Consider the following 27852-nt stretch of genomic DNA (forward strand, 5'->3'; position numbering starts at 1 on the left):
AACACTTGCGATCACCTGGTGTTGGCAAGTACTTCAAGAAAAAAGCCAGCCTCATTGGTTTTATATACACACACACACACACACACACACACACACACACACATATATATATATATATATATATATATATATACACCTTCCTGGAGCTCCACTTGCATTAACTCTTTGGCCTTGCAGATTTTCTTACATTCTTGTTAGCTCATAGGTTTTTTAAAATAATTAAAAAATAAATATTTTGGGGGTGCCTGGGTGGCTCAGTTGGTTAAGTATCTGACCCTTGATTTCAGCTCAGTTCATGATCTCACAGTCATGAGATTGAGCCCCATGTCAGGCTCTGCACTCAGCAGGGAGTCTGCTTGAGATTCTTTCTCTCTCTCTCCCCTGCCCTCACCTACTGTGTGAACGCTTTCACTCTCTAAATAAATAAATAAATAAATAAATAAATAAATAAATAAAATATTTTATATCATCTGTCCATTTGCTTTCAATGGAAGGTTTCGTCAAGGTGCCAGAAACTGAAGTCCATCTGTTCGGGACAGAGAACTGTATCATGAGATAGGGATCTTTCTTACTGAAAGATCCCGCTTAGGTACCATATTTTAGTGAGGGGAGGGAGGTAATATAGGAGAGATTCCTATTTTAGGAAGAAGGTTGTTATGTAGATAACCTTCGGGGTCTCTTTCATTATAAAAGTGTATAGTTTTAGCTAAAGTAATCATTTTTTGCTTCCCTTAGGAATTTACTATTTTGAACAAGACTAATATTATCGAATGACATTTAAAGCTGGTTCCCCTAACAGTGGAAGTTGTGAATATCTGTCCGTTATTAGGAAACATTGCATCTGCACTAGAAGTCGTCTTAATCCATGCTGTGGTTTTGAAAGCACGTTCTTAATCTGAAAATGTTGAACAAAATTAGATTGGCTCTTTAGCTCTCTCTCCAGTGTAAACACAAATGGAATTATTTGTACATGATTGGCATTCTTTGAGAAAGATTGCACTTTTCACGTAGAAATCAGTTAAGATGCCCCAAGGATTTAAATTGTTTCTGTCAAGGATTTACTGTAAAGTTTCCTGTCCTGTCCTCCATCTGTCCCGCTTCGTCTCATCCTTCTAGATCAACTTCATCATCTTCAATTCCCTTCTCACTGTGACTGTCAGTGACCAGGATGCCAGATGCTCTAAAGACCTGTTCCTGCCTTTATCCGTCTCTAGATTGTTTAACAAAAAGTATGCTTGAAAAATAGAGCCATCAGCTTTCCACTGCCCAAGTTAACACTCTTCAATTCAGCTCTAGAATAAACGGTTATATCTGCACAAAAATAACTTCCCATTAAACAAAGCACTCTGCATAGCACCATCTCTAGATTCAAAGGCAAACAGAGGAACCTACAAACTCATATGAACGATGGGCCTGTTTATGTGCATATTACTCATTTTAATTGGGCTAGAGAAATGTCAGATATGGAAATGGCATTTAATGTTCTGATAGTAACGTACATTATTAACACTTTGCAGATTCAAATTTAAGGCACTGCACTTAACAGTGAGAATTGCTACCTATCAATATGAGAAAGGATTTTGAAAGCCCGTGTCTGCTTAGAGCATATCATAACAGATATAGTAAGCTTGTAGAGTGACTTCCAGGTTCTTTCTGTGCACTGTATTTTCTCTCTATGTGTATGGTTCTCTGAATCACCTGTCTAGTGAAGGAGTGGAATCAGAAAGAACTTTCCTCTCTCAATGTTATATGTGATGTGTGGGCCCACTCCACTGATTGGAGTTCCTTGCAAATAAGGCTGCCCCAATCAATGATTGAGACCAATACATGATTCTCAAGTGAGCCAGGCCCCTTAGATTAAAGTAGAGGTTCTCAAAATTTTCAGGTTCAGGACCCTTTAAGAACTCTTAAAAGCTACTGAGGTCTCAGTAGCTTACATATTAATTCATTTACAAAGAACAATAATAAATGCTTTACGTATTAACATCAGTGATATTATCACGTGACATGTAACATCTGGAAAACTTCACTGTATTATCATGAGAGAATGAGAATGGGAAAAAATGACATTTTAGTATTATGAAAAAGATTTTGACCCCGAAGACCCCTATGAGGGCCTTGAGGGACCATGTGGCTAAAAATTAAATCTAGATAGAAAGATAGAGAAAAAGAGAAAGAGAGAGATAGCCAACCAGCCTGGAAACCTTCTTTCCAGATATCAAGATAGCTACTGGTTTTCCTGCGAGAAACGTTCTTAGAAGTGAAGTCACAGGTCTTGATTGTAAAACAAAGTTGTATGTATGCCAGGTAGGTAAAGAAGCTGGGTGGGAAATACACTTTTCATGGTCTTAGGACCTTGGCCATAAAAGCAGTTCGTCAGCAAATCTCCTAAAACTTGGAGACGCCATCCAGGCCAGGCCAGAGGTACAGAATAGCACTGAATGAGTATGTGCTTGCCCCCAAAGACTGGAGGAAGACTGGGGCATGAGTGAGACACTGATCCCCTGGAGCCTGCCAGCCCACAACTCTGTCTGGTCCAGAGCCACACAGGCAAGCTGGAGGAGGTCAGGTTATTCAAGATAATTCTGACATCAGACATAGGGGCATAACCTATGGGGTTGTTCCAGTGAACAGGGAATTAATCCTATTTCAAATGTCAATAAATCATGAGCTAGAAGGCTTATGTAATTCTGCGAGTTAAGTTAAATGCTCTGAGGATATGCCAGAGACATGCTGGAAATCAGTGTCCAGGAATCTGAGTTGGATGTTAAAACCCAAATCTGAAAATGAACCATAAGAAAAAGGTATTAAATATATAGCAGACAAAAGTAGCCAAATTAATAGCATAGTTCAGGGTGACACCATCAAAGTAAAGGAGATATAATTAGTTCATTATAATTCTGTTTCTGACAAGTGATTTAGAAATCAAGAGGGAGTGGTCCTTCCTTCGCCCTCATTTTTATTCTCAAATCATTTTCAGAAACAATTCTCCCTCCCTAGACTACAGGTTGTGAAAATCTTGATAATGACCAAGTGTATTTTTAAAAGTTAACTCCAATTCCCAGAGATTCAGATAAGCTGGAGTACGTTAATTGACATTTTCTGAAGTCCCAAGTTTCAGGGCTAGATATGTTGCAATACCAAATGCTTAGTTTTTCTATTTCCTTTATGGCCCACCTGTCCAGGAGATGGAAAGCGATGTTCCTCACTGTTTTATGCAACCATATCCTGCTGGTTGCTCCCCACCTCCGGAGCCGTTAAGCAGCAAAAACTCATCATCTGTTAGTGGTACTGCTGAATTATTCAGGGAAATCCTTAACCAAAATAAATGGTGACTATTCCACCCAATTTCTCCACCCCCTCACTTTCCCATCTCTTTTCCCCATGGGCAGATCTTCCCGTCTTTCAAGCTTATGATCACTGTTAAAACATGCAGGGAAAATCAAATACCCAAATAGCTGTATTGCACTTGGGCTTAAAATCGGTGTTTAGTTTGGTACTGGGGGATACTTCCAGTCAAAAAGGAAGTGTGGTGGAAGTGGGCATTTGTTTAGTAAGCTCATCTAAGCTTTTTTATGATCATCTAAGAAGTACTGGAAGGACTCCTGTTATAGTAGGATCGACCTTTTAATTTGTTTGTCCTGAGGCTGATGTTTGTGTTCGGTGTCCATACCAAGCTACCTCCTCCTCCTTGTGGCTTCTCAGTGCTGTTGCTGCATTCACCCAGAAATCTCTCCCTGACTCGCTTCGAGGCCTGACAAGTCTCTGCTTCCTGCTCCACCCTTTTTCTCCCTCCCCTCCTCACGTTCAGTTTCAGGAATCCTACTACCCTGTCAGCAAGTTCCATCCCTCTCAGATCTATCCTTTGTGAACACCACAAGAGTAGAAATAAGAAATGGTTAAAGGGAATGGACCCGTGGATGGGGAGAAATAAGTTAATAGGCTATTGTTTTTCATTATAAATGCTTCCAAACAGTTAAACTTTTTGACCGTATACTTACAATACTTCAGTGAAAGTGAATCATTTCATCATTCTTGTTAACTCCAGAGCTGTCTTACGAAGATATTGATACGTCCATATTATTCCTCTATTTAAAACCCTTTGATGGTGCCTGTTGCCTATATGATAGCAGCATAACCACAGTTATATATTCCTGTGCTTCTGCACATGCCGGTCCCTCTGCCAGGAGTGCAGATTCCATTGGTAAGGATCTTGATCTTTGTGTCAGAATCTTCTTCCCTGGACCTGGGTTTTGCAAAGGACCCCATGGCTGCCCCGGCTTGGTTTTGACAGGCTGCCAAGTAGTGCTCTGCCCGGGGTGAGCAGGGATGGGTCTGTCTTATGTAAACTGAAGGGGGCTAATTAAATCCTTTGGGCTTGCCCTCCCTGTTTCCCACAGCAGTCTGAGCTGTCAGCCGAAGAAAGTCCAGAAAAATTAGGAACCTCCCAACTTCATCGTCGAAAAGTCATCTCCTTGAACAAGCAGATTTTGCAGAAGACTAAACATCTGGAAGAGGTTGGTGTTTTCTTTTTATAATGTCATTCAAGTAATACGAAACTTCAAGAAGGGAGAAACTGGGGAAGGAGTGAAGATGTCCATGTTAGAATGGAGGTTCGAGCACGGGGATTAGCATACTACAGCCCTGGGGCCAAGCCAGCTGCCACCTGTTTTTGTAAGTGAGGTTTTATTGGAATACTTGCGCATCTGTTTGTTTACGTATTTTCTGTAGCAGCTTTCAAGCTCCAGGGGCAGAACTAAGTAGTTGCAGCAGAGACCGCATGGCCCAGAAAGCCTGTAATATTTACTACTTGGCCGTTTCCAAACGTGGCTCACAAAGCCTGGCCCAAACTGGAAAAATTGGCAGCCTTGCTCTAGAAGAAGGTCGCAAGACTTAAGAATAGCATTTATTGATTGACCGATGTTCGCTGAGCGCTGCTCGGGGCTAGGCAGAGAACTAGGCTGTGGAGATGAATGAAGGACTCGCTCCTTCTTTTCACACGACGTCCTTGTGGAGGAGGTACTACTGCTACCCTCATTTTATGAATAAGGAAACAGAAGCAGAGCAGTGAACTAGTTTTGCCTGTGACCACACTGCTTACTACTGGTAAAACCAAGATTTTGAATGTGTAGGTCTGCCTCATTGTTTCAAATCGCCTGCGTAGTGCAATGTAGTGTATACGTGCTATAATCACTGTACTTGTCCCCTGTTCGTGGGTATGGAGGTTGTTTCAGGATCCCTCCCCCCAGCTCTAAATTTATGCTACCGTGATCATCTTTGCAAAACGGTCATCTTGGTGCAAATATGTATTTGTATAAGATTGATTTTAGGAAGTGGAATTGCTGGGTCAAAAATATAGACATTTTTTATTTTGCTCGAAACTATCAAATTATTCACCATTTTACCAGTTTATATGTCTACCAATAATATATGAGAGAATCCAAGCTCTTTAAATCCAAGAACCCCTGTTCCAAGGTCATGCAGGTGGAAAGCAAGCAGGATGCACGCGTGGCCTTGGTGACAACCATAGGGAGAGTCCTAGCCCAACAGAAATGGAAGGGGGGCAGAGCAAGAGAAGGAGTAAAGAGCATCTCATGGTCCGACAAGGGAATGTGCTACAGAGGCATAGAATTGGAACGCAGCTAGTGGGTAGCTGAGCAGAAACCTGAGGTTGAGGAAGGAAAGAGGAAGCCAGAAAGGGGGTGGTAACCCACTGCTGAATTTGGGGGTGAGTCTAGGGGTTAATGATGAAGAAGAAAATGAGGGTAGGACAATTATGAAGGATTCTAACAAGATGAAAAGTAGGCTAAGCTATTGGGACATCCCCTGTTTGAGAAAAGGTGGTCAGATATGCAGATGAAGAGAGTTCTTATTAGTTAAATTAATCAAAGAGATGAGTCTTCCTTTCTTAGCAAGTGATATCCCTGCCAAGATCCAGCTTGCATGAGTCTTTGTGGTGAAGCCTTCCTTAGACTCCCTGATGAGCCAGACTCTCCTTGGGCCTCCCCTGAGCCTGGCTCTACCCCAGCTATTCTCATACTCTGATTCCCAGTTCACTGGTGCAGATCCTTGCAGGCAAGGACTGTGTCGTATTCATCACCTCCTCCCACACACCTCATGTGCGCAGAGCATTGGGTAAATGTCAGATGGGGGGCTGGGTGGGTGCCTGGGTGAGAAGTGGACAGGAAGGTGGGAAATGCCAGGACCCCTTCCTGGAGCCAAAAAAGGGCTTCAAGAGATCAATCATTTTTCAGGAGAAAAAACAAACTCTCCAGAAGTCCTCTTCTCTGCCAGTTACACAAACAAGTCAGTGAAAGTTCTCATTGCACAGATGGCTTCCTTTGAAAAGGGAAAAGCCAGAGCCCGCCTGCTTCCCTGCTTTATCACTCTTGCTCTCTGCTTGAGTTGACTTCTTGATAGGCCTTGTTGGAAATGTAACCATTCATCGGTCATGAAGACTGGAAGCATGATTTAGGAGTAATGATTTCTGAAGGTGACATAATTCTTAATGGGTTGCTTACATGTTCAGGGATGGGGCAAGTTATTTTGAAGCAATCATTGAGAGACAGGATAAAACTTCTCATTGTTTATTTGTACACTGCTAACAGCCAGAGCCTGGTGTCGTTTTCTGCCACTTCCCCTTTTCAAAAGTGAAAATGTACAAACCCTTTGAGCTTTTGATGAATGTTTTCAGATTTCTGAAAGTTCACAGACAGCACGAGGATATATTTTTTGGGAAGGAAAAGAGAAATGACATTTTCCTGATCTAAGGTTACAGTTGTGTAACTTTGAACTGGAAAGGTAATTCATTTTCTGTCTCTTCGTGTTGAAGTCCTGAATTCTTTCTTCTATCTCAGATTGTTTGCCAGCCAGTCATTTTCTGTGCCAGAATCCTGAATTGCAAAATGCAGTTTGTATTCTGGGAATGGGCACATTGGTTAAGTGAACTGATTATAGCTGTACAGAGAAGTCAGACCTGGGTTTGAGTCGTGGCTTTATCAGTTAGCAGCCGTGAAACTTTTGTTAAGTAACTCAACCCCTCTGAGTCTCTATTTCCTTATCTGTAAAGTAAGAAAAATGTCTTCTTCCATTGAATGTAGGGATGCAATGATAGGATTTATGCCAAATATCTAGTTGGTCACCTGACATGCGGTTGGTGCTAATTGTATGAATTTTGTCTTCATGTGTTGTTGGAACCATTCTAAAAGTCTCACATTCACTCAGTTTATATCTCCAGTGAATTTCCATTTTCCCGTCCGTGAGGCGGGGAGACCACCCACAGCTGTGCTGTTTGAGGACTGAATGAGAGCAGGTATCTTTTCTCTTTCTTTTCCAGCTGCAGGCAAGTCATACCAGCCTACAAGCCAGATATGATGAAACAAAGCAAAGTCTGACAGAGGTGAGGCGACTTTCAGAACCACTTTTGACCTGCACCACTCATGAAGTGCCCTGTATCATCAGTCTGTGTGGCGTCTCGGGGCTCAGGGCCACCTGGGCACAGAGGACAAGCACCTGGTAGTGCGTGACCCTTGCCGTCAGTGTACCCACGCTGCCGCATTCTAAGGGCTCAGCGGTCTTGGCAGGAGACGTTGCCATGGGCCCTGAGGATCGGGAAGGGCTTCCTGAGGGAGGCCAGGCTGATGGGCAGGGGCACGGGCCTCACAGAGCTTGAAGGGCCCCTCACGGTAAGTGGGCCCTGCTCCTCTACAAACCCCACTTCAAAATACTGAATTCCTAAAGAATGAGAAGGTTTCTTTTTATAAGATGAGAGCACTGCAGAGGGCTGTAATTTGTTGTTCAGAATAGCCAGTTTTCTTCTAGGCTGGATGGGGGACGGGGTCTCAGGAGGAGGAGGAGGGCAGTGGGTATATTTCAAACCACGGGATCTGTTTTCTGACCTGGGTCGAGTGTGCCATCTCCCATCAGTGTTAGAATGTCGTTTACCTCCCACTTCTCATTGCCTAGGAAACCGGGCCAGGAAAACAAACACTTCCCATGCCAACTCTGTCATGAGCAGAGTTTTGCTATTTCTGTCCCTCGCATTTCCATAGAAAGCTGTCCTCATCTGGATCCGATGGTCTCTCCTCGATGTGATTTTGGTGCTCGAGCTCTGGCTATACTTATTAAGGACCGCATACAGGGCCCCGCCCAGTACTTTCTGAACCACGTGGAAGCAGAACTGATCCTCAAAGACCTCTCTCAGACTAAGGCAGTCCCCCTCTTTTCTTTAAATTTCACATCAAATTTGCCCACTTAAAATGCTTGTTTCTGTAGCAATATGTAGCACTCAGGTCACTGCCTTGCTATCAAGCTGACAAAACTTTTAAATTCTGACCTGGGCTAGTCTCTTCAGTGATTGTCGGAATGTTTGAAAAGGGCAGCAAAAGAATGAGAGAATGAATTTTTTTTTCATTCTTTCCAAAGATGCCTGTGTTGCATTTGGACGGACGAGCTTTCCTTACACTGTTCTGACTGCATTCCTGGGGGCTGGATGGCAGACTCCTGGGGTGAAACCCCTGCCGCTATCTAAATGTTAATGCCATAGAGTCCCTGGCATGAAGTTTGCCAAGTCATGGATCAGCCCTTGTATAACCATCTGGGGGAGATTAAAGGCAAAGCATCTTGATATCAATTTCCTAAGACACTCACGTGCCTTAGGATATAAATCCTGTGTGGCTCTGAAGTCGTTTTCTTTGTACTAAACACTAAATCAGGTATTTGTTGAGCTCCTTCCATGTGCTAGAAAGGTAAGGAATGTGATTTAAGTCAATAATAGGGATGGTCTTATCCTCAGATAATCATAGCAGCCAGCATCAGTGTGTGCTGGGTGTGCTCTGGGCACCTCCCTTGTACTAGTCCCCTGACTCTCTGTAACCAGGCTAGCAACACTGTTACCATCCCTGTTCTGCAGATGGGGCACTGAAGCCGTGCAGAGGCTGCCAGAGCTCCAGCCTTGGCTGTGTGGCCCCAAAGACCTTTCCGAGAGCTCCCTCTCTCTGTAGTAGGGCAGTCACACTAAGTCCCATCTAGGGCAATGGGAGGCTGTTCCAAACCTGGCCCTCAGCCACTTCTGAAGAAGCCTGACTGGTCAGAATACTGAAGACCAGACCCCCGAATAAGTAATGAACTTCACCCATGGGCCTCAGCCTCCTTATCTGTTCCAGTCAAGGATTGGCCAGCACGAGCACTCTGACCCCTTTCCCCTCCGTGTACCCTGGTTTCACCTTCTCAGTGACACCTGCCCTCCCAGGATAACCTGGCAGCACCGAAAAACAGGGAAGACCTGTCTTTCCAGCAGATCGAGTGAAGTCGAGCAGGGCAGGGAAGGTCAAGGACGGATGGCAGTACGTGACACCTGCGGGGAGGCTTCGTGCCCCTGCCTCGGCTGGCCGCTCGCTTCTAGCCTGTCCGCTTTTTAATTTCAGCAATCACGACTTTAATTTCCTGTGTGTGAGGTTGATTCTTTGTAGTATATGCAGCATTCTCTCCCATTTCTCTAAGGGCATTAATTGTGTCTAGGGTTTTTCATGATCTATAAACTTTCTTCAGATCAAAATTCATTTGTTCAGTTTTTTTTCCTCATTCGTGGTTTTATCTTCCTTCAGATGTTTGATAGTTCTTGGTGGTATGCTTATCTTTGATTCTGAAACTTCCCGTTACCAACGGGAATTGGATTCTGTACCCATTGTATGCAGCCTGCTCCGTGTGATTATTCTGGAAGGGTGGGTTCTACTATTAAGTGAGATCAGCCAGGAGTAAGTAGTATTGGGGTCTGGGCACTCCACCTTTCACCAGTCGGGTCTTGCCTATTCTAGGAGCCTGCCTGCCCCTGGGACTTGAGCTCTAGCTCGAGGTTAGGGGAGGCACGCTTCACTGCTCAGCCCAGCTGGCTCTCTTAGTGTGATCCCAGCCCTGCAGACCAACCTTCCTGTGTCTGCTGACCCCACACAGCAGGCCTCCTCAGCCCTGCCTCTCTGTTGGCCAGCTTGGCCCTAAGGTACCCGCTCCCATGTTTGAGCGTAATTGTCTGGGTTTTTTAGGAGTTGAGGCAAGAAGGGCTCATTGTAACTTGTGCTCTTCTGTTTTCAGCTAGTACTCTTGGAACTTTCTTAACTTGCTTTTTTTTTTTTTTTTTTTTTTTTTTTTTAGTAGGTAGCACAATTCACCCAATTCAAAATTCAAAATTCAAAAAGTACTGCTGTAACAGTACAACAGTACAACCATATAATTACCCTCTCCAGGGGGTAACCAGTTTCAGAAATATTTCGTGCATATACAAGTAACATGTATAGCCTATTATACATGTATATATTTGGGGTATACACTCCCTTATACACATTGGAAAGACATGGCATCAGTGTTTTGTACATCGTTTTCTTCCAGCTCACAGTAGAGCCTAGAGATCATCGTAAAAGAGCTGCTTTGTTCTTACTTCTTTTAGCAGCTTAGCATTCTATAACTGTACACCTTATAAATGGAAATCTGAGTTTCTTTAAAATTTCTATTTTAAAATCCTGTCTGACTCAGAAAAAGAAAGTGAAATTATTCAAGAAGATGGACTTAACCCTACCTCTGCTACTAGCCATGACCGTGGTAGTGTGGCATTTCAACCAGGTCTGTCTCTTGTAGCCTCTTGTTGTTTACCCCTTCCTACCGCCCTGCTGAAAGGCACCTGCTGTCAGTGTTACTTTTGGCTTTCCACCCATCTACTGCTGTGATTTAGAGCTATTGCCAAGGTTTCTTGTACCAGAAGGGTCCGGGTTTGACCTTTCCGTGTCATGCTCCCCACCCCATCCTGTTTCTCTCGTCCACCTATTTTCTCAGCGTACAGCCAGGTCCAGCGGGCTGGGCCAGCTGCCAAAAGTGGGGCGCAGATGTGAGCCGCGGGAGGGAGGGTGCGCTCACTCTTCTGTCCTCCCCAGTCCCTAGCACCAGCACCTCCTTTCTCTCTCTTTCTCTCTGTCTCTCTCTCTCTCTCAGCTGAAGCGTCACAGTGAGAAGCTGGACAAAGAGCAAGCAGCCCTGGAGAAGATAGAATCCAAAGCGGATCCCAGGTGAGGGGTTTCAGCCTGTGTGTATTTTCTCCTGGAAGAAAGTAATTCTGCCAGTGCCTGGTAGTTGATTTTGCTTGAGCACAAGACCAAGGAGCCCAGAGTCATTGCCTCCAGCCCCACGCAGGTCATGTCATTCCACATGCCCGATCCAGAACATGGCAACTCCCCGTTCTTGGGCACACGCTGCCTTGTTGGGCCGTACTGAGTCAGACACCTTGTTCTCATGATTCCCCTTGGCAGCAGAAGCAGCACGTTTTTGCTTTAGCTTTTGCTTTTTTGGTTTTTCTGTTTTTAAGAACCAAAAAATACATTCGCAGAACAAAAAGATGTGTGGTGAAAGTCTTCCTCCCACCCCTGTGCCCCAGCCACCCAGTCCTCCTCCTTGGAGTCAACCCTTGCTACCAGTTTTTTTACTGGTAACATTTCAGCCCTGCCTCCTTGGGATTAAAGGTGCAGTATTTTTTTTTTTTTTAACCAAGAAACAGCTGCTGGGCTTTTTTTTTTTTTCATTTTAAATTAATCGTCTTTACCAATTTAAATTATATATAAGACACACTTACATTTGACCTTTTTAGCACCAAATCAGTTAGGTGATAAAAGCTCCATAAGTGTCTTTCATCTGAATGATACTGTAAGCAGTCCCAGATTTGAAGGACATTGTTAGCCAACAAGTACCCACAGATTACTTGGCTTGATAATCAGAAACCCTTCTTTCATGATATGGAGCAAAGTCCGTCAGGTACTTGACATTTTTATTTTCAAATTAATTCTTTTAATGACCCTAAGCAATTTGTTTCCTTTTCATGGAAATTAGAAATGGTTTGTGATACTGTCTATGCTCAGAGTACTGTTGAGTAATTGGTACCAAGGAGATCCAGGGCTCTTGAAACTCATTGATGTTTCTGAGTTGACATTTTACTTCTAGGTTCTGTGATGTTTGTTTGGATGTGGCCTGATGGACTCAGGTGTATAAATGAGTAATAATGTCAGTTAAATGGTAGTCATTATCACTTGTGGAGAACCCATTAGACACTCTTGGGAGAGACAAAGGAACTTAAAAAGGGAGCCCCTCTTTAGCTGGGGGCTTGGTTTTAGTTGTGATTCAGAAAATCATCACAGCTTTCCGTATGTCATTGTTTGGTCTTCTCTCTTCAGTATCCTGCAGAACTTGAGAGCACTGGTAGCCATGAACGAAAGTCTGAAAAGTCAGGAACAAGAGTTTAAAGCACATTGTCGAGTAAGTGTTGCTTGATGCCAGCAGACCTTGAACCAGGACTCTTGTGAAGTCTCTCGCCTTACCTCCCCCTTGTCCTGTTGTGGCGTCCTGTTCTGGTGCCGTCGGAAAAAGTAGATTCCTGGAGCAGTTCTGTCAGTCGTGTAAGATGAATAGGGTGCTACGGTGGGTGCCCCCAGGGGTACCAGAAGCGAGTGAGATTAGTAACTAGATGTGCCAAACCCCAAATTGACAGCACAGTCTAACAAACATAGTCTAACAAACGCTAATTTAATATACATATATTTAAAAGTCTTATAAAATATGAAAGGATAACATCATATGAACCAGGCTGTGCCATGAACATAGGTTGTCTATTGTGTGATAAGCACTCGTTCCTGGCGGTCTGGCCCAGGGGCGGTGTGTGCACAGGTCCATTTACCAGCTCATCTGAGTTTTGTAAATGTTTGTTTGGCTTTTAAAGGAGGAGATGACACGGCTGCAGCAGGAAATTGAAAACCTGAAAGCCGAGAGAGTACCAGGCGGAGAAGAAAAGGTAAATACAGGCTCCGAAGGACGTGTTAGGTGCTGCTGTGACTTATAAGTGGAAGGATTTCTGGAGGACTGCAGCAAAGAGTGTGATGCTAAGAAGGACCGGCCAGTTCGTCGTAACCGTTCCTCTGAACACACACTTCTCAACTGTTTTTCATCACAGGGTTTTCTTAGATTTCCGTCCCTCCCTTTCTCCTCCACTGTTGGGTAAAAGGCAGCAGTGGGTGTGCACAGCAGCAACCCCAGACGGGAATAACCAAGTGACAAGTCTGGCGTCTCCCACCAGTTAGGGAAGGGGTATTTCTGGGAACCTTCTGAGCTCTGGTTCCCATGCGACCTGTGCTCTAAGTGTTGTACCGCTTTATTCCTTTCATCCTCCACTCCTGCCTCGGGACAGGCCCCACCCCTAAAAGGCAGCAGTGAGCAAGAAACAAGAGGCAGCGTCAGAGCCCCAGCAGCCCTGAACATGCTGGATGTACGAACACGTCCGACCAGCTGCTCTCAGGACAGAGGACTTGCTCCTCTAAGGAGCTCATGTGAATTTCCATTAAACGTTAAGTTAAAACACAGACCAGAAAGAAAAGTGTTTCTTTCACCAGATAAGACTGTAGAGATTGCTGTGTGTGTTTTTCCCTTCTCCCACTTCATTCCAAGCGCATTCCCTGAGGCCCCCTGTGCTTAGGATGCACGAGCTGGACATGGTCTCAGAGTCCTGACTGCACCCGCTCCCTTTAGAACCAGCTCAGGCAGCTCAAGGCTCAGGGAGGGAAGAGACGGGTTCAAGCCAGCCAGCACCAGTCCACGCGCCCTCCGCTGGGGGACTGTGCCCCTGGCTGTGCAGCACGTATGTTGTGGGGGTGCCTCCGGCTGGTGGGACAGGACTGGCACGGAGGAGCAGCAGAGTCTGGCCGTGCAGTGGTGTCCTGGAACCATCATCACGCAGCTGGCCTTTCCGGTTGTCTCTAAAACTTTGCACCTCTAGGGCTCAACTCGTCAGCCCGGTCAGCCTCTGAGTTTGTACAAATCAGACTTTCAGGTGCTAGTTCTCTTCTTAGCAGTCACATCTTGTTAGAGGGATTATTACGTTCCAAGACAGTTGCTGTTTGGCTTGTTCGGGTGTGACACTCATTTAGGAACAATTTAAAATCTGTGAACTGCCCCCATCGCCACTCCGACCCCTTCCTACATGCGGACCCACAGCTTCCGTCCCATTCCCCTCACTCAGGAAAGTGTGCATTACTTTTCATCGTTTCAGAGCCTGTCTGCCGGAGAGCCACATGGTGCCCTAACCCCTGTGATGACTCATAATGTAAGTGCCTACCCATTCTCAGCACCTCCATTGTCCTCCGTGGGAGTGGTGGCCAGCTTTGTGCCCTCCCTGACAACTTCTCATGGCTACTTTAATTTTCTCTCTGACCACTACTCCATGTGCGGGCTCTCGGGGCCATCGCCCCATTGTACACACATAGCCCTTCAGATGGAAGCAGGGTCTCCCCAGGGATGGCCCTGAAGGCCGCCATTCTGCTGGGTTTTCTCCCAGCACTTTGTGCAGGCATTGTGTGTCTGCTGTGGCATCTCAGCTGAGGAGGGGAGAATCGTGCCTTGGCCACACAGGCTGGTCGTAGTGCATAGGCTCTGAGGGGCGGGGCTGATGCAGGGGGAAAAACTACTGTACTACATTCCAAGGTCAGCAAACTATATAGGGCCAAATGGGAAATATTTTCAGCATGGTGTGCCAACCCCACTGTAGCAGCCACAGTCAGTATGTAGATGAAAGGACATGGCCATGTGCCTGTAAAACTTTATTGACAAAAATAGGCAGTGAGGCGAATTTGGCCCAAGGGTAGTATGGTTTTAGCTCACGGGCAGTAGTTTGCGGACCCCTGCTCTGAATAAAACCAGTGCTCCCAGCTCTCCAACCAATGTCCTGGAGAAGGAAAAAAGGAAAAGGAGGAGGAAGAGCAAAGCAGGAGAGCCTCTAAACATTTGCCTCCTTCAGTGTTTGCCTCTTCCCTTTTGCCCTCAGACTAGAGAATGAGCTTTCGGAGTCCTGTAGTGCAGTCGTGTGGGTTTGCACGCAGCTGAGCCCTGTGGAGGAGACTGAGGGGCGGGGGGGGCGGTGTGCGTGCACGTCCACACACATGTGCTGCGGGAGAAGACACCTCTGACCCCTTTCGTAGCTCTCTTTGATGCAGCAAACCATCTAGCAATGCCTCTTACCTCCTGGGCTTCAGTGAGAGCTGGTTTCTCTCTCGTACCTCAGTGCTGTCGGAAGAACTTTCTGCAGTGATGGCAGTGTCTGTAGCTACACTGTTCAGTATGATAGCCACTACCTCCTTGTGGCTACTGAGCACTTGACGTGTGCCTGTTGCAATTGAGAAACTGAATATTTTTACATTTTAGTTAATGTAAATTTAAACAGAGCTAACGGCTATCATGTTGGACAATGTAGCTCTAAGTAGGAATAAAGAAAGCGTCACTGTAAGCACGGGGACTTAGAGCAACTGATTATTTAAGTAATAATGATCTCCTTATCATCATAGTTTTTCGGGGGGCACATAAATTTGGGGGATACTTCACTTAAGAACGCTAAACCCCAGAAGAAGGAAGAACTGTTATGCAGTGAGATGAAAGAGTCTCAGGATCTCACATGACACAGGACCCAGACCCTAAATTCAGCCATTTGAGAAAAGAAATTTGGGGCCTCAGAATGGAGAGATATAAAAATACTCAGTTTCAAAAGACGTCATCGAAGAATGAACATTTCCTGCTCTTAGATAATTGTGTCCTTTTCCGATTTTTAGGAAGACCTAGACAGACGGTATAACATGGAGAAGGAGAAGCTTTATAAGATCCGTTTACTACAGGTAAGTGAAAGCAAGAACAAAAAAACACCTAAATACACCTACAGTATCCTGTAGAGAACGAGGAAGTCCCAGTATCTAAGAAGGATGGGTACGGAGGCTGCTGTTGGCCAGTTTTCTGTCTGGAGTGGAACTATGTGGTTTAAGATGTTGACAATAACACCTCACATCAGTATGTTACTTTCACGGTCATCTCGATGGATTTGATTGAGGTCCCTAGGTGGAGAGTAGGTATTAGCTTCATTTTCTATATGACGAAATTGACTCAAATCAGTTACGTACTTGTCCAAAGTCAAGCAGCTGGTAAGTGCCAAGGCCAGCATTTACGTTCCAACGCTCTTGTCTAGTACTTTTCTTCTAAAATCACATGCCCATTTTGGCAGTCTAATTTGATAACCTTGGAGGTTTGTAAGAAAGCCATCAAATATGGGAGAAGCAGGTTTTAGAGTTGGGTCCAAAGTTAAAGTCACATAGAGTCAAAATTTCATTGCAAAATCCCTTGCATTGCCAGGATCTGCCTCATGGAAGCTCAGAAGCCCAGAGTGAACTTGTGTCCTTTGCCTTGGGCCTTCTCCCTGCTCTCAGGGAAGAGAAAGCCAGGCTCCGACGGGAATGGTCAAAGGGCTGCAGGGGCTAGTGAGCCCCCTATCTCTCCTGTCTCTGGCTCATGCTTACTTTGCTGAGCTGTCGGGTTAAATTCGGGTACATCATATTTGTCCTTGATACGGGGACACTGCTAATCTTTAAAGAAACAGAATTAAATGAAAGCAGGAAAATACAACTGCTTACTTGAATACTGTGACTGCGTGCTTACTGTGTGTATATTCGGTGTTGTGTTAGGCACCAGGAATAGTAAACGGGATGGCCCGTTTTCTGGGAGCTGGCTGGCTATTTGAGAACCAAGATATATGCAAATTCCCTGTCTTGGGCAGCTTCAGACTCGCTAGAGGGAGGCTGCAGTAAAACCGGAAGCCTGTTGAGGGCCTGAGCCAGGGCGTGGACCATGGGGCTGGGTGGAAATGAACTGGCACAGGAGAGAATGAGAAGCTATCTCTGATGGAACTTAGCATCAGTTGGGTCAAAGAAACAGAGGAGTCAAGGATGGTGCTTGAATTTTCTGACTTGGGTGAATACTTGTATTATTCATTGAAAAAAAACATTAAAGAAAGAATAGGGCTCAAGGGGGTGTGTGTGAATAGGAGTGAATTACTGAGATCTGTTTGCAGCTCTTAAAACCAAGTAGAAATGTCCAAGAAGTGATTGGGTGTCAGGTGTAATGGTCAGGCTAGCCTGGGCTGGAGATTGGGTGGTAGCACTGTGTCAGTGGGAACCAAAGCTGTGACCATGTGGTGAAACCTGTGTGAGGACAGGCAGAGGAAAAGGAGGAACCCCCCAGTGAGGTAGCTGGAGGCATGGGGAAGCCAGGGTCTTGTGGAAGCTGAGCAGAGGGCCAAGCAGGGAGAATGATAAATTTTGCTAGAAATCAAGAAGGCTAGAAGCTGACAATTTTCTACGAACCATCTCCCAGAGAAGGTCTGTGGTGACCTTGGTGAGAGCAGTGCAGTAGTGATGGGAGAAGCCAGCTGCCAGTGGGGAGAAGGATGACTGACAGCCCAGGGGCAGCTGCAGGCACTGGGGGCTGTTATTGCAGAAGAAAGAGGCTGCTAAGGGGGGCGCCTGGGTGGTGCAGTCGTTAAGCGTCTGCCTTCAGCTCAGGGCGTGATCCCGGTGTTACGGGATCGAGCCCCACATCAGGCTCCTCCGCTAGGAGCCTGCTTCTTCCTCTCCCACTCCCCCCGCTTGTGTTTCCTCTCTCGCTGGCTGTGTCTATCTCTGGTAAATAAATAAATAAAATCTTTAAAAAAAAAAAAAAGAAAGAAAGAGGCTGCTAGCTGAGAGGTGATCAGGGCTTAGTGAAGGGCTGTTGAGGGGTGAGGGACTTTATTCTATCTAAATGCTGGTAAGAAGGAGCCAGTAGAAAGGGAGAGGTTAGAGATGCAGTAAAAACAGTAAGATTCCTGGAAAAAACAAACGCAGGAGTCCAAGCCTGTGCACCCAGGGGCAGGGTAGCCTTGGCCAAGAGGACAAGCCCATTTTTCCCTCTGACCAGAGCCACAGAGACCCTACTTTGGTTTTGGTGGGTTTCTCACCAGGAGGCTTGTATTTCCCCAGTACTTAGAGACCCCCACTCGCTTCTGTGAGCGGGGCAGGCCAGAGAGCGAGATGGGGTGGCACAGAAAAAAGGGAGAGGTATGGGAGCCCAGCCACACCACACCGCCCTGCCTCCCCAGGTGCCGTCAGTGGCCGGTTTGGCTCCTGTACCCCCAGTCCACGGTAGGGCGAAAGTGCTAAAGAGTACTGTAGGACTAAACTATAGGCTAAGGAATTTGGAATTTATATGGAGGCAGCGGGGTGGCATCCGTTCATCATCTGGGAGGCCTTCCTTTTCATTCCCATTCCCCATCTGGTGATGGCGGAATCGGCTACTCTAGAGTCCATTGGGGGCCTAGAGGGATGGCTGAGGGCTGTCCACAAAAGCCCTTCCCTCTTAGAATCTTCCGTCCCTAGCCATTCATTTGCTGCCTTCTCTGGTTCTAGTTCATAGCCACACACCCCTTCAGCGTGTGTTGCAAAGTGGGAGGAGGGTCCACCAGAATCTGAGATGGGGACCTCAGGCCAATAATGGATTTTTGGGTGCGGTGTGGGGTTATGCTCAGGAGGTGGGGGCAGTATTTTGGCTCCCCAGAGAATACATAAGACCTTTTACCAAATAGTATTGTCTCTCCCTTCCTTTTGCATTTAGGCTCGAAGAAATCGAGAAATAGCAATTTTGCATCGCAAGATTGATGAAGTACCCAGCCGAGCTGAGCTCATACAGTATCAGAAGAGATTTATTGAACTCTACCGCCAGAGTAGGTGCCTCGACCACGAACACTCTCAAGACTGGTCCTGGGAGGCGAGGGTTCTGTCCCACGCAAGCATGGTAGGGTGTGCATCGTAGCACAGTTCGTGAAAGACGCCACCGGAAGGGGCTCCCTGTCATCATCAGGCCCACTGGGCCCTCATTCCGCATAGCCCTCTGCTCAGTGACCCTTAGCCCCAGGAGCAGCCCTGGGGTGCTCTGCTGCCCTGTCTGTGGACAGATTGAGCTAATGGGGCTCTTAGAGTGACGTTTCGAACCCGCCCTCTTCCTGGTCAGCCGTCTGGCTCCACTGAGCTCCCCATCTGCTTTCTAGCCTCACCCGGGACCTGAGCCCTCCATGATAGAGCGTCTCTGGATCAGTCCTCACTCATTGTTCTTCTCGATGAACTTTCTTGCCCGTGTGGTCTGGTCCTTGACTTTGACAGCACTGTATTCACCCGGTAATCCAGGACTGGGTGTCCCCCAGCCGGAATCAGTGAGCTGGTCCTGTCAGGTTCAGAGTGGCCCTCAAAGTTGTCACTGCCTCTCTGTTCCCACTGCTACTGTGATAGCTGCTCCTGTGTCAGAGCTCAGCTGGATGACCATTAGCCAGTCTGTATACCCTTCTCTGAGTCCCTCACCTGCCTGCCATGTCACCTCTCTCTCTGCTGACCAGTCTTCAGGAGCTCCCCGGGCCTCCTGAAGAAAGTGTCTCTCCTTATTATCTCCAGAACCTCCCCAGTCTAAGCGGCCTGCCTGGAGGACCCCTTTCCCCCTCTGAGCCCACATTCTGGTTTCCCCAGTCCACACACCACCCCGCAATACACCAGGCACTTTGACACACGTCTTAGGCCTCAACTCCTCTCGTTACCTGTGCCTAGGACCCCTTCTCAACTCTGTCAGACCCAACTCCGATCTAGTCTGTAGACAGGAACCCTTCCCTGCATTGACCTCGTCCTCTAGTGAATACGGCCCAGTCCCAGTCCTAGAATCTGGTGCTTTCCTCCTAAGTCATTCTATAGGGAAGAGTGAAGAAGAAGAGGTGGACAGAGATGCAGAGTAATTTTATGGGGAAGGATGTTGGGAGTCTGGTAAACAAGACCTCCCCTTAGTCATATGCACAGAAATGGGAAGAAAGTTCTAGGCACATATTCTGCCCTAGGTTAGGCATGTCATTCATCCCGTTGGTATTTTGGAGGGCCTGCTGCATAGGCCCGTGCTAAGCATGGGGATTACAGAGGGGAGCAGGCTGTGGCTGCTGCCCAGGTGGGAAGGGAGGAAGCCACATAAGCGGGAGGAGATGGCATGCTGGCTCCCCCATCCTTGCCACCTTCCCCCACCTCCCCCGGATGCCTCACCTGAGAGGTGGGCCTCTCCCTCCCACACCTGTCCCACATGCTGCCAGGTTCCTTGGCACCTCCTCCCAGGGGCCAGCCCGCAGCAGCTCTGCACAGGCTTGTGTGCACCTCGCGGCTCCCGCAGATGCCAGGACACGCTGGGCTCCTGTGGATGCGCCTCCAGGGCAGGAGGTACTTAGGATTGTCTGATCCATTTTCTTACCCGTGTGCTGATTTCTTTGCATTTACAGTTTCAGCAGTGCACAAAGAAACCAAGCAGTTCTTCACTTTATATAATACCCTGGACGATAAAAAGGTTTATTTGGAAAAAGAGGTAAGAACCTGTATGAAAAGAAAATAACTTAATCAGATGAGCAGAGACCAGGGCTGTTGACCCCAGGAAGTTCAGACGAGCTGAATGTCTGGGAGGCAGTCGGCGTAAGTGGAAGGAGCTCCTGCTCTGTGCCCAGTGCTGGGTCACAAAGTTAGAGAGGAAGAGCCGCCTCGGAGCGAACGTTGCACAGGTGCATGGGCTGACGTGGGGCTGGTGGACCGCGGTTTCCTAGTGCTTCATGAGGAATGACGTCTAGAGAGAAACAGGGGCACATGGAGGGGGCCTGGGCTGGCGAAACTTTAGTTTGAGTTTTAAAGGAAAGAAAGAACCAGCCAAATAAAATGGATGGTGGGTTCGTTCAAGTTGACGCAGAGAAACTAGCTATTTAATCATCCGTGGCCCCCAGGAGTGAAAAGGATTGCCCCAGGCACTGACGCCCCCTCCGTGACCTCTGACACTCAGGTTGAATCCACTCATGATTCAGGGCTCCCTCACGTCGGACGACAGATGACTGGAGCAGGGTGGCAGGGTGTAGCTATGTTTCAAGAGGGAAAGGAACAATGTGGTCGTCACAGCAGCAGCACAATGGGGTGGAGAGAGCATACACTTCGGAGTCAGACAGATTTGGGTTTTATTCTGTAAAGAGGGCATCCCGCGTGCTTTGTATGATAATGAAGGAGACAGAATGGGAAATGACAGTGAAGGTCCTTGCATCTGGTGGCTCCTGGCACGTGTATAGTTCTGCCTACCCCCTCACCTCGAGGTCAGCAGAATTAGTTTCCATTTCATCGTCACCTTGAACCTAAGAACTGTATTGCAGCTGCGTCTTTCACGTGATCCCCCAAATGGAGGCATGTGTAATTAGCATCACCTTTATTGGCTGTCGTCAATCAAACCAGATCAATCTCTCTCTTCCTAGAGGACACTTCCTGAGGAGGGATGTTGAGTTCTGTTTTTCTCTATATCTGCAGTCTTACACAGTGACAGGCACATGACAGGCATTCGATAAATACTTGAATACATAAGTTGAGTGCATTTGGTGGGATTTAATGTCAGACCTGGGGTGTAGGGCATAGCTCTGCTCCACACCGTGGCCTTGGGATCGTTCCACCTAGTGAGGGGAAGATTTACCAACCCTAACTTAGGGACAGGCCAGCCCCTTCTGAGAAAGTCCATCACCTTCCTTCATCAGTAGTGTTTAAAGTTGTTGCATTCTTTTAAAAGCTAGGAGTGTGCAGGGGCAGGGTGGGAGCTTTTTAATTCCAAGCCACATTGACATAGAACTTTATATTTGGATAAATTGTGCCTTTTATTCCAAATCCATTTATGCCTGTGCTGTTTTAGCTTTCAAGCATCCCTGTGGAGTCCTAAGGACAAGAATATCATTTCCATGTTACAGACTGAGGTCCAAGGAGGGTAAATGATAGGCTGAGTTAGTGACACAGCCAGAAAGAAGATCGAGGTTTCTGGACCCTGGACTCAGAGCCCTGCCTCAGACTGTATCAGTGGGGCAGCAAGAGGGTCCTCCTGTGCAGGCTAAGGCGTTCTCCACAGGAGTGGGCCGTTGAGGGATGCATTCTCATGTAGGCTCTCAGAGCCGCCCGGCAGCTGGCCATGTGGCGAAATTATAGGATGGGCACTGTGTCCTCGCTCTCCACCCCAACTGACCCTCTGCTAAGCTGATAGCCCTGAAAATAAAGAACACCGTTTGCTGAGGAAGCAAGGACCCATGGCAGCTGCCCAAAGGGCCCTAATGTCTTTGTGGAATTTAGGTCCTTCTAGGAGCCCTCTTCCTACATCCCTGGGGTCGTGGGTTGTCAGAAGGTAGATACTCAGGGAAAAGCTGTGGGGCTAAGAACGCGCTGCTCTTTTCTCTTGTTCTTTCATCTCGGTAAACAAGCTGCGCTGCTTTCAGAAGCAGTATCCAGGGGCAAGACAGCTTTGCAGTGCTTGCGGCCATGCTGGGATCTTTCCTCCTTGTGCTTATAGTTTTTCCTTTTTCTTTTCCTTTCCTCCTCAGATCAGCCTGCTGAACTCAATTCATGAGAACTTCTCACAGTAAGTACTGGTCGTCCTCCTTCCTGTCAGTACCCCGGTGTACCCTGCACTGTGCATTCGGCTTGCCTCCCTATGACAGGAATTACGGCAGTGAGACAGGGCTAGACAGGTGGTTTTTACACTTTCACCCCTACTGCTGAGTGCATCTGTGTCTCGCTTTATACGGTCTCAGTGTTCCTGCAAAAATACAGCGACGTTAGAGTGAGTCTGAGAAACACTAAGGAATATCTTGGGGAAAAAAGTAACTTTCAAGTAATTTGTGCCTCACAACTGTAATCTCTCTGTTGATTACTTTTGTCTTGTTAAGATTAGATCAGAACCATTAGTTCTTGAGCACACAGAGGTGCTCCACAATTTGATAAGGAAATAATCTAATTTTTAAAAAGATTTTTAAGATCTAATGACAGGTTTTGTTTTTAGGTCAATGTGCATCTTCTAAACTACTTTATTCAGATAAGAATTCTTTTTCCCCACAAATTGTATGGCAAGGCTCACCTGTCCCCAAGTCATGCCAGCCCGCAAGTCCGGCAGCCCAGGGCTTGCTGTCTCTACAGCCGACTCCTTTTGCTTCCAGCACAAACCTCTCTTAGCCCCTGGCAGGTGACTGGTGACTAAGATCTGAATGGATTATGAACTCTAGATCTTAAGCTCCATTTCTAATTAAAAACAAACCAAAAACAAACAAACAAAAAACCACAGCTCCCTGATAAGATTCAGAGTCAATTAGTGAGTTATAACCCTGTGACGTTTCTAAAAATGGTGGCTTCATCATCATTTCCGGATAATTGAGAGAGGCTACAGTGTTGAGTGTTTGATGGTGCTGTGATAAGCTCTGCTCTGCCAGCCTGTCCTTTGGAAGAATTCTCAGTCCCTGTATCCGTGTGCTCTGATCCTTCTGGGGCCATTCCCAGCGCAGAACAGGAGGATAAGGGAACGGTTTCAGGACACCAGGAAATCCACTCATTTAGCTGCTGCCTGTAGAAACAGGACCAGGTGTCCTGACCGTGGTTTTAGGGGAATCTCAGAATGTGTCTACTCATCTTGAGCAGTGCCTCCAAATCCTCAGATTTCTAAAAACTAAGTGGAATTCATTTCTTAGGCAGTGGATGTCCTCATCAAAGGAAGAAATGTTTTTGTTGATTTTAATAACATTTTGTTTTGCTTTAAGAATTCTAACACAAATTACGTAAGCGAATTATAGAGAAAAAGGGGGGAAAAGATTCATATTCAGTTATGAGATGAGGCTAGTGGTCGTGCCTTCCTCAGAGTTTAGAATCCCTGACTGCCTGGGACCCAGGGGCCCCCAGGGGTCTAGCACACCTCACAAAGGCATCATCTGAGCATGGGGCCGACTCCTTGACACCTCCCCCTTCCTGAGCGTCCTGCATGCTGGTCTTCACTCTGCCAATTGTTCTTTTCAGAGCCATGGCCTCCCCTACTGCCCGGGACCAGTTTTTACGTCAGATGGAACAGATCGTAGAAGGAATCAAGCAGAGCAGAATGAAGGTGAGAGAGCTTGTTTTCTCTGGTGCGGCCGGGATCTCATACTGGTTCCAGAGAAGGCCTTGAGAGGAGCAGGCCTCTTCTGCTTGTCCTGGGAATGTGCTCCCAGTCCTGAAGATGCACCTTAAGTGTCCGCAGCGTGGGTTCCTAGCATGCCTCTAGCCCTGCAGTGCGCAGCGCCGGCTCCGCAGGCTGCTGGTTTAAAGGCAGCTCTTACCAGTAGCCCCATGGATTGAACACCTGCTATGGGCCAAGCATGGTGCTGCTCCTCCTAGAAGCCTTCCTAAGTGAGTAGTGTTACCCCTGTTGTGTAGACGAGGAAGCCAGCTTTCACCAGTGGCTTCCTCTCTTGCCCACAGCCTCTTCTTCGCTGGATCTTTGGTTCCTGAAATTCTACCATTAGAGATTCATTCCTTAGGATCCTGAGAGCATTTTAGTTTTCAGAAATGCTCTATAAAAAATGCAAATAATTATCAAACTGAGTTCTGAAGTGAGAGGGTATTATGCCTCAGAAGAGCAAAGAGGAATCGATAAGCATTGTGGGAGTTCCAGAGATAGCTTTACAGAGAATCATTCAGTCTGGGGCCAGTGTGGAGTTTTCATCAGTTTGTGGCTCTGTACTTGGGCCATTTTGACAGTAATAATGATTTGATGACTGTCTAGAAACCAGACGTAGCCAGTTTTCTACCGTTACAACCAGATGAGTCCTCGCTAATACCACCACATCTCTTAACTTTTGATCCCTTTAAAAACATGAGTTACACCAGAGTGGCCCTCAGCCATGACAGTCACACCTTTTTGGGGACTCAGGGCATGTCCTCTCACAAGCTGGGGGCAGAGTGGTGCAGGGAGTGATGCCAGAATGCAAACACACGAAGGAAGCGGTGCCTGTAGTCCTTGTCATCACAAAAACCCACTCACAGAAGGCAAACCTTCACGCTGCCTATAATCTCATCTCACAAGAGATGAACTAAGGGCAGAAGCTCTTTATGTCCCTTTCCCTGTAGAAAATATTAATCTCCCCATTAATGACTTCAATAAAATTATGTCAGTGGAGGGAAGAAAAAGAAATTACCACCAGTGACAAGACTATTCAGCCCCAAAAATGAAAGCAGGCATGAGGCAGCACGTGACCTGCCTCTCGCACGTGCACAAACCCAAGGCAGGACAGCCCCTTCTTGATGAGCTAGGTAGGGTATAACGGAGGAGGAGGACAGAGAGCCTGGCTAACTGCAGCCTCTAACAGCCCAAGATCGCAGCGCGACGGACCTCTCCACCCTGCCGTCATGCCGTCATGCTCCTTCTTGGGGAGCTGCTCTTTTTTTTTTTTTTTTGAGAATGAAAGAGCGAGGGGAGAGGGGTGGTGGTGTTGGGGAGGGAGAGAGAGAATCTTAAGCAGGCTCCATCCCCAGTTCAGAGCCTGGTGCTGGGCTCCATCTCACGACCCTGAGATCATGACTTGAGCTGAAATTAAGAGTCAGAGGCTCAACCGACTGAGCCACCCGGCACCCCGCGGAGCTGCTGTTGTCCATAGTAAAGAACACTAGGAGTTGATTGGGTTTTTTGTTTTTTGTTGTTTTTTTAATAATAATATTTTTTATTATGTTAGTCACCATACAGTACATCCCTAGTTTTTAATTAAAGTTCCATGATTCATTACTTGTATATAACACCCAGTGCTCCATGCAATACGTGCCCTCCTTAATACCCATCACCAGCCTATCCCATTCCCCCACTCCCCTCCCCTCCAAAGCCCTCAGTTTGTTTCTCAGAGTCCATAGTCTCTCATGCTTCATTCCCCCTTCTGATTACCCCCCTTTCTTTATCCCTTTCCTCTCCTACTGATCTTCCTACTTCTTATGTTCCATAAATGAGTGAAACCATATGATAATTGTCCTTCTCTGCTTGACTTATTTCGCTTAGCATTATCTCCTCCAGTCCCGTCCATGTTACAGCAAATGTTGAGAAATTGTTCTTTCTGATGGCTGAGTAATATTCCATTGTATATATGGACCACATCTTAATCCAGTCATCTCTTGAAGGGCATCTCGGCTCCTTCCACGATTTAGCTATTGTGGACAATGCTGCTATGAACATTGGGGTGCATATGGCCCTTCTCTTCACTACGTCTATATCTTTGAGGTAAATACCCAGTAGTGCAATGGCTGGATCATAGGGTAGCTCAATTTTTAACTTTTTAAGGGACCTCCACACTGTTTTCCAAAGTGGCTGTACCAACTTGCATTCCCACCAACAATGTAGGAGGGATCCCCTTTCTCCACATCCTCTCCAACATTTGTTGTTTCCTGCCTTGCCAATTTTTGCCATTCTAACTGGCGTAAGGTGGTATCTCAGTGTGGTTTTGATTTGAATTTCCCTGATGGCTAATAATTTTGAACATTTTTTCATGTGTCTGTTAGCCATTTGTTTGTCTTCATTGGAAAAGTGTCTGTTCATATCTTCTGCCCATTTTTTGATTGGATTATTTGTTTCACATGTATTGAGTTTGAGAAGTTCTTTGTAGATCTTGGATACCAGTCTTTTATCTGTAACATCATTTACAGTTATCTTCTCCCATTCCGTGGGCTGCCTCTTAGTTTTTTTGACTGTTTTGTTGGCTGTGCAAAAGCTTTTTATCATGGTGAAGTCCCACAAGTTCATTTTTTCTTTTGTTTCTCTTGCCTTTGGAGATGTGTCATGAAAAAGGTTGCTTTGGCCGATGTCGTAGAGGTTGCTGCCTATGTTCTTCTCTAGGATTTTGATGGATTCCTGTCTCACATCAAGGTCTTTCATCCATTGGAGTTTATCTTTGTGTATGGTGTGAGAGAGTGGTTAAGTTTCATTCTTTTGCATGTAGCTGTCCAATTTTCCCAGCACCATTTATTGAAGAGACTGTCTTTTTTCCACTGGATGTTTTTTCCTGCTTTGTCAAAGATTAGTTGCCCAAAGAGCCGAGGGTCCATTTCTGGGTTCGCTATTCTGTTCCATTGGTCTATGTGTCTGTTTTTGTGCCAGTACCATGCTGTCTTTGTGATCACAGCTTTGTAGTACAGCTTGAAATTCCTTTGGCTTCCCCTTCCTGTTTACCAGGAGATGCATTCCTAGGGAAGGAAGTGGATGTGATCCGTTCATTCTCTCCATTCTCCCCCAGGCTTCGTGCTGTTGATAGCTCAGTGCCAGCCAGGGAAGGAGGCTGCTCTGTGTCTCTGTCTCCCCCACTAGGTGGTGGGGTACGAGGTGGGTGGGCAGGCCCACAGGCCGAGAGGGTTCTCTTCTTCGAAGAATGTGTGCATCGCCAGTGGCGAGCCCGGCACCTGACCCATGGTGGGCTTTCAGAAACTGTTTGCTGAGTGAATGAATTCAGTCAGTTGACTGCAAAGGCAGTTCTCAAAGAGGGTTCTCGGGCACGTTTGAATATTGGCTGGGGCACTTCATTTTTTTTTTTTTTAAGAATAAGAAAAAGGAAAGGTTTTATTTTAGTTTCACTTATTGATTTTACAGTGGTCTTCCTGTCTTTATAGAGATCCAGGTTTCATACTTATATTATTTGCCTTCTCTCTAAAAAACTTCTCTAATATTTCTTTTTTTTTAATGTCTTTTTATTATGTTAGTCACCATACAGTACATCCCTGGTTTCCAATGTAAAGTTCGATGATTCATTAGTTGCTTATAACACCCAGTGCACCATGCAATACGTGCCCTCCCTACCACCCATCACCAGCCTATCCCATTCCCCCATCCCCCTCCCCTCTGAAGCCCTCAGTTTATTTCTCAGAGTCCATAGGCTGGCACTTCAAATGCAAGAAGGCTGTCTTTGCAGAACAACATTCGTTTGGCTGCATGTCTTTTGATGTTTGTTTAAAAAACCATAGCCCTCCCTGTATGGATGCCACGATGGTTCCTGCTCAGAGTATATGTGGCAGGGAGTCTGTCCTTGCAGAGCACACACACCCCCAGGATTGGTGGGTGCAGGATGCACGCAGAGTAGACCATAGACCAGCAGTGTGTACACGTAACAGGAAAGGTGTGTATGGT

The 27852-nt window shown here is 46.4% G+C and overlaps 1 protein-coding gene across 4 annotated transcripts in view; it reads left to right on the forward strand.

Moving 5' to 3' along the window:
* CCDC93 (coiled-coil domain containing 93) overlaps positions 1 to 27852 on the forward strand; it is an 88694-nt gene that overhangs the window by 53245 nt on the left and 7597 nt on the right. For all 4 annotated transcript variants that reach the window (XM_026510120.4, XM_044388258.3, XM_044388259.3 and 1 more), the window contains 11 exons: positions 4401 to 4517; positions 7337 to 7399; positions 10981 to 11054; positions 12210 to 12291; positions 12752 to 12823; positions 14075 to 14128; positions 15624 to 15686; positions 18487 to 18595; positions 20174 to 20256; positions 22277 to 22314; positions 23736 to 23820. In XM_026510120.4, coding sequence (XP_026365905.1) covers positions 4401 to 4517; positions 7337 to 7399; positions 10981 to 11054; positions 12210 to 12291; positions 12752 to 12823; positions 14075 to 14128; positions 15624 to 15686; positions 18487 to 18595; positions 20174 to 20256; positions 22277 to 22314; positions 23736 to 23820 — 840 coding nt within the window. The remainder of the gene's footprint in view (positions 1 to 4400; positions 4518 to 7336; positions 7400 to 10980; positions 11055 to 12209; positions 12292 to 12751; positions 12824 to 14074; positions 14129 to 15623; positions 15687 to 18486; positions 18596 to 20173; positions 20257 to 22276; positions 22315 to 23735; positions 23821 to 27852) is intronic.

The sequence above is a fragment of the Ursus arctos genome, unplaced genomic scaffold (genome assembly GCF_023065955.2).
Source record: "Ursus arctos isolate Adak ecotype North America unplaced genomic scaffold, UrsArc2.0 scaffold_1, whole genome shotgun sequence".
Taxonomy (NCBI): Eukaryota; Metazoa; Chordata; class Mammalia; order Carnivora; family Ursidae; genus Ursus; species Ursus arctos.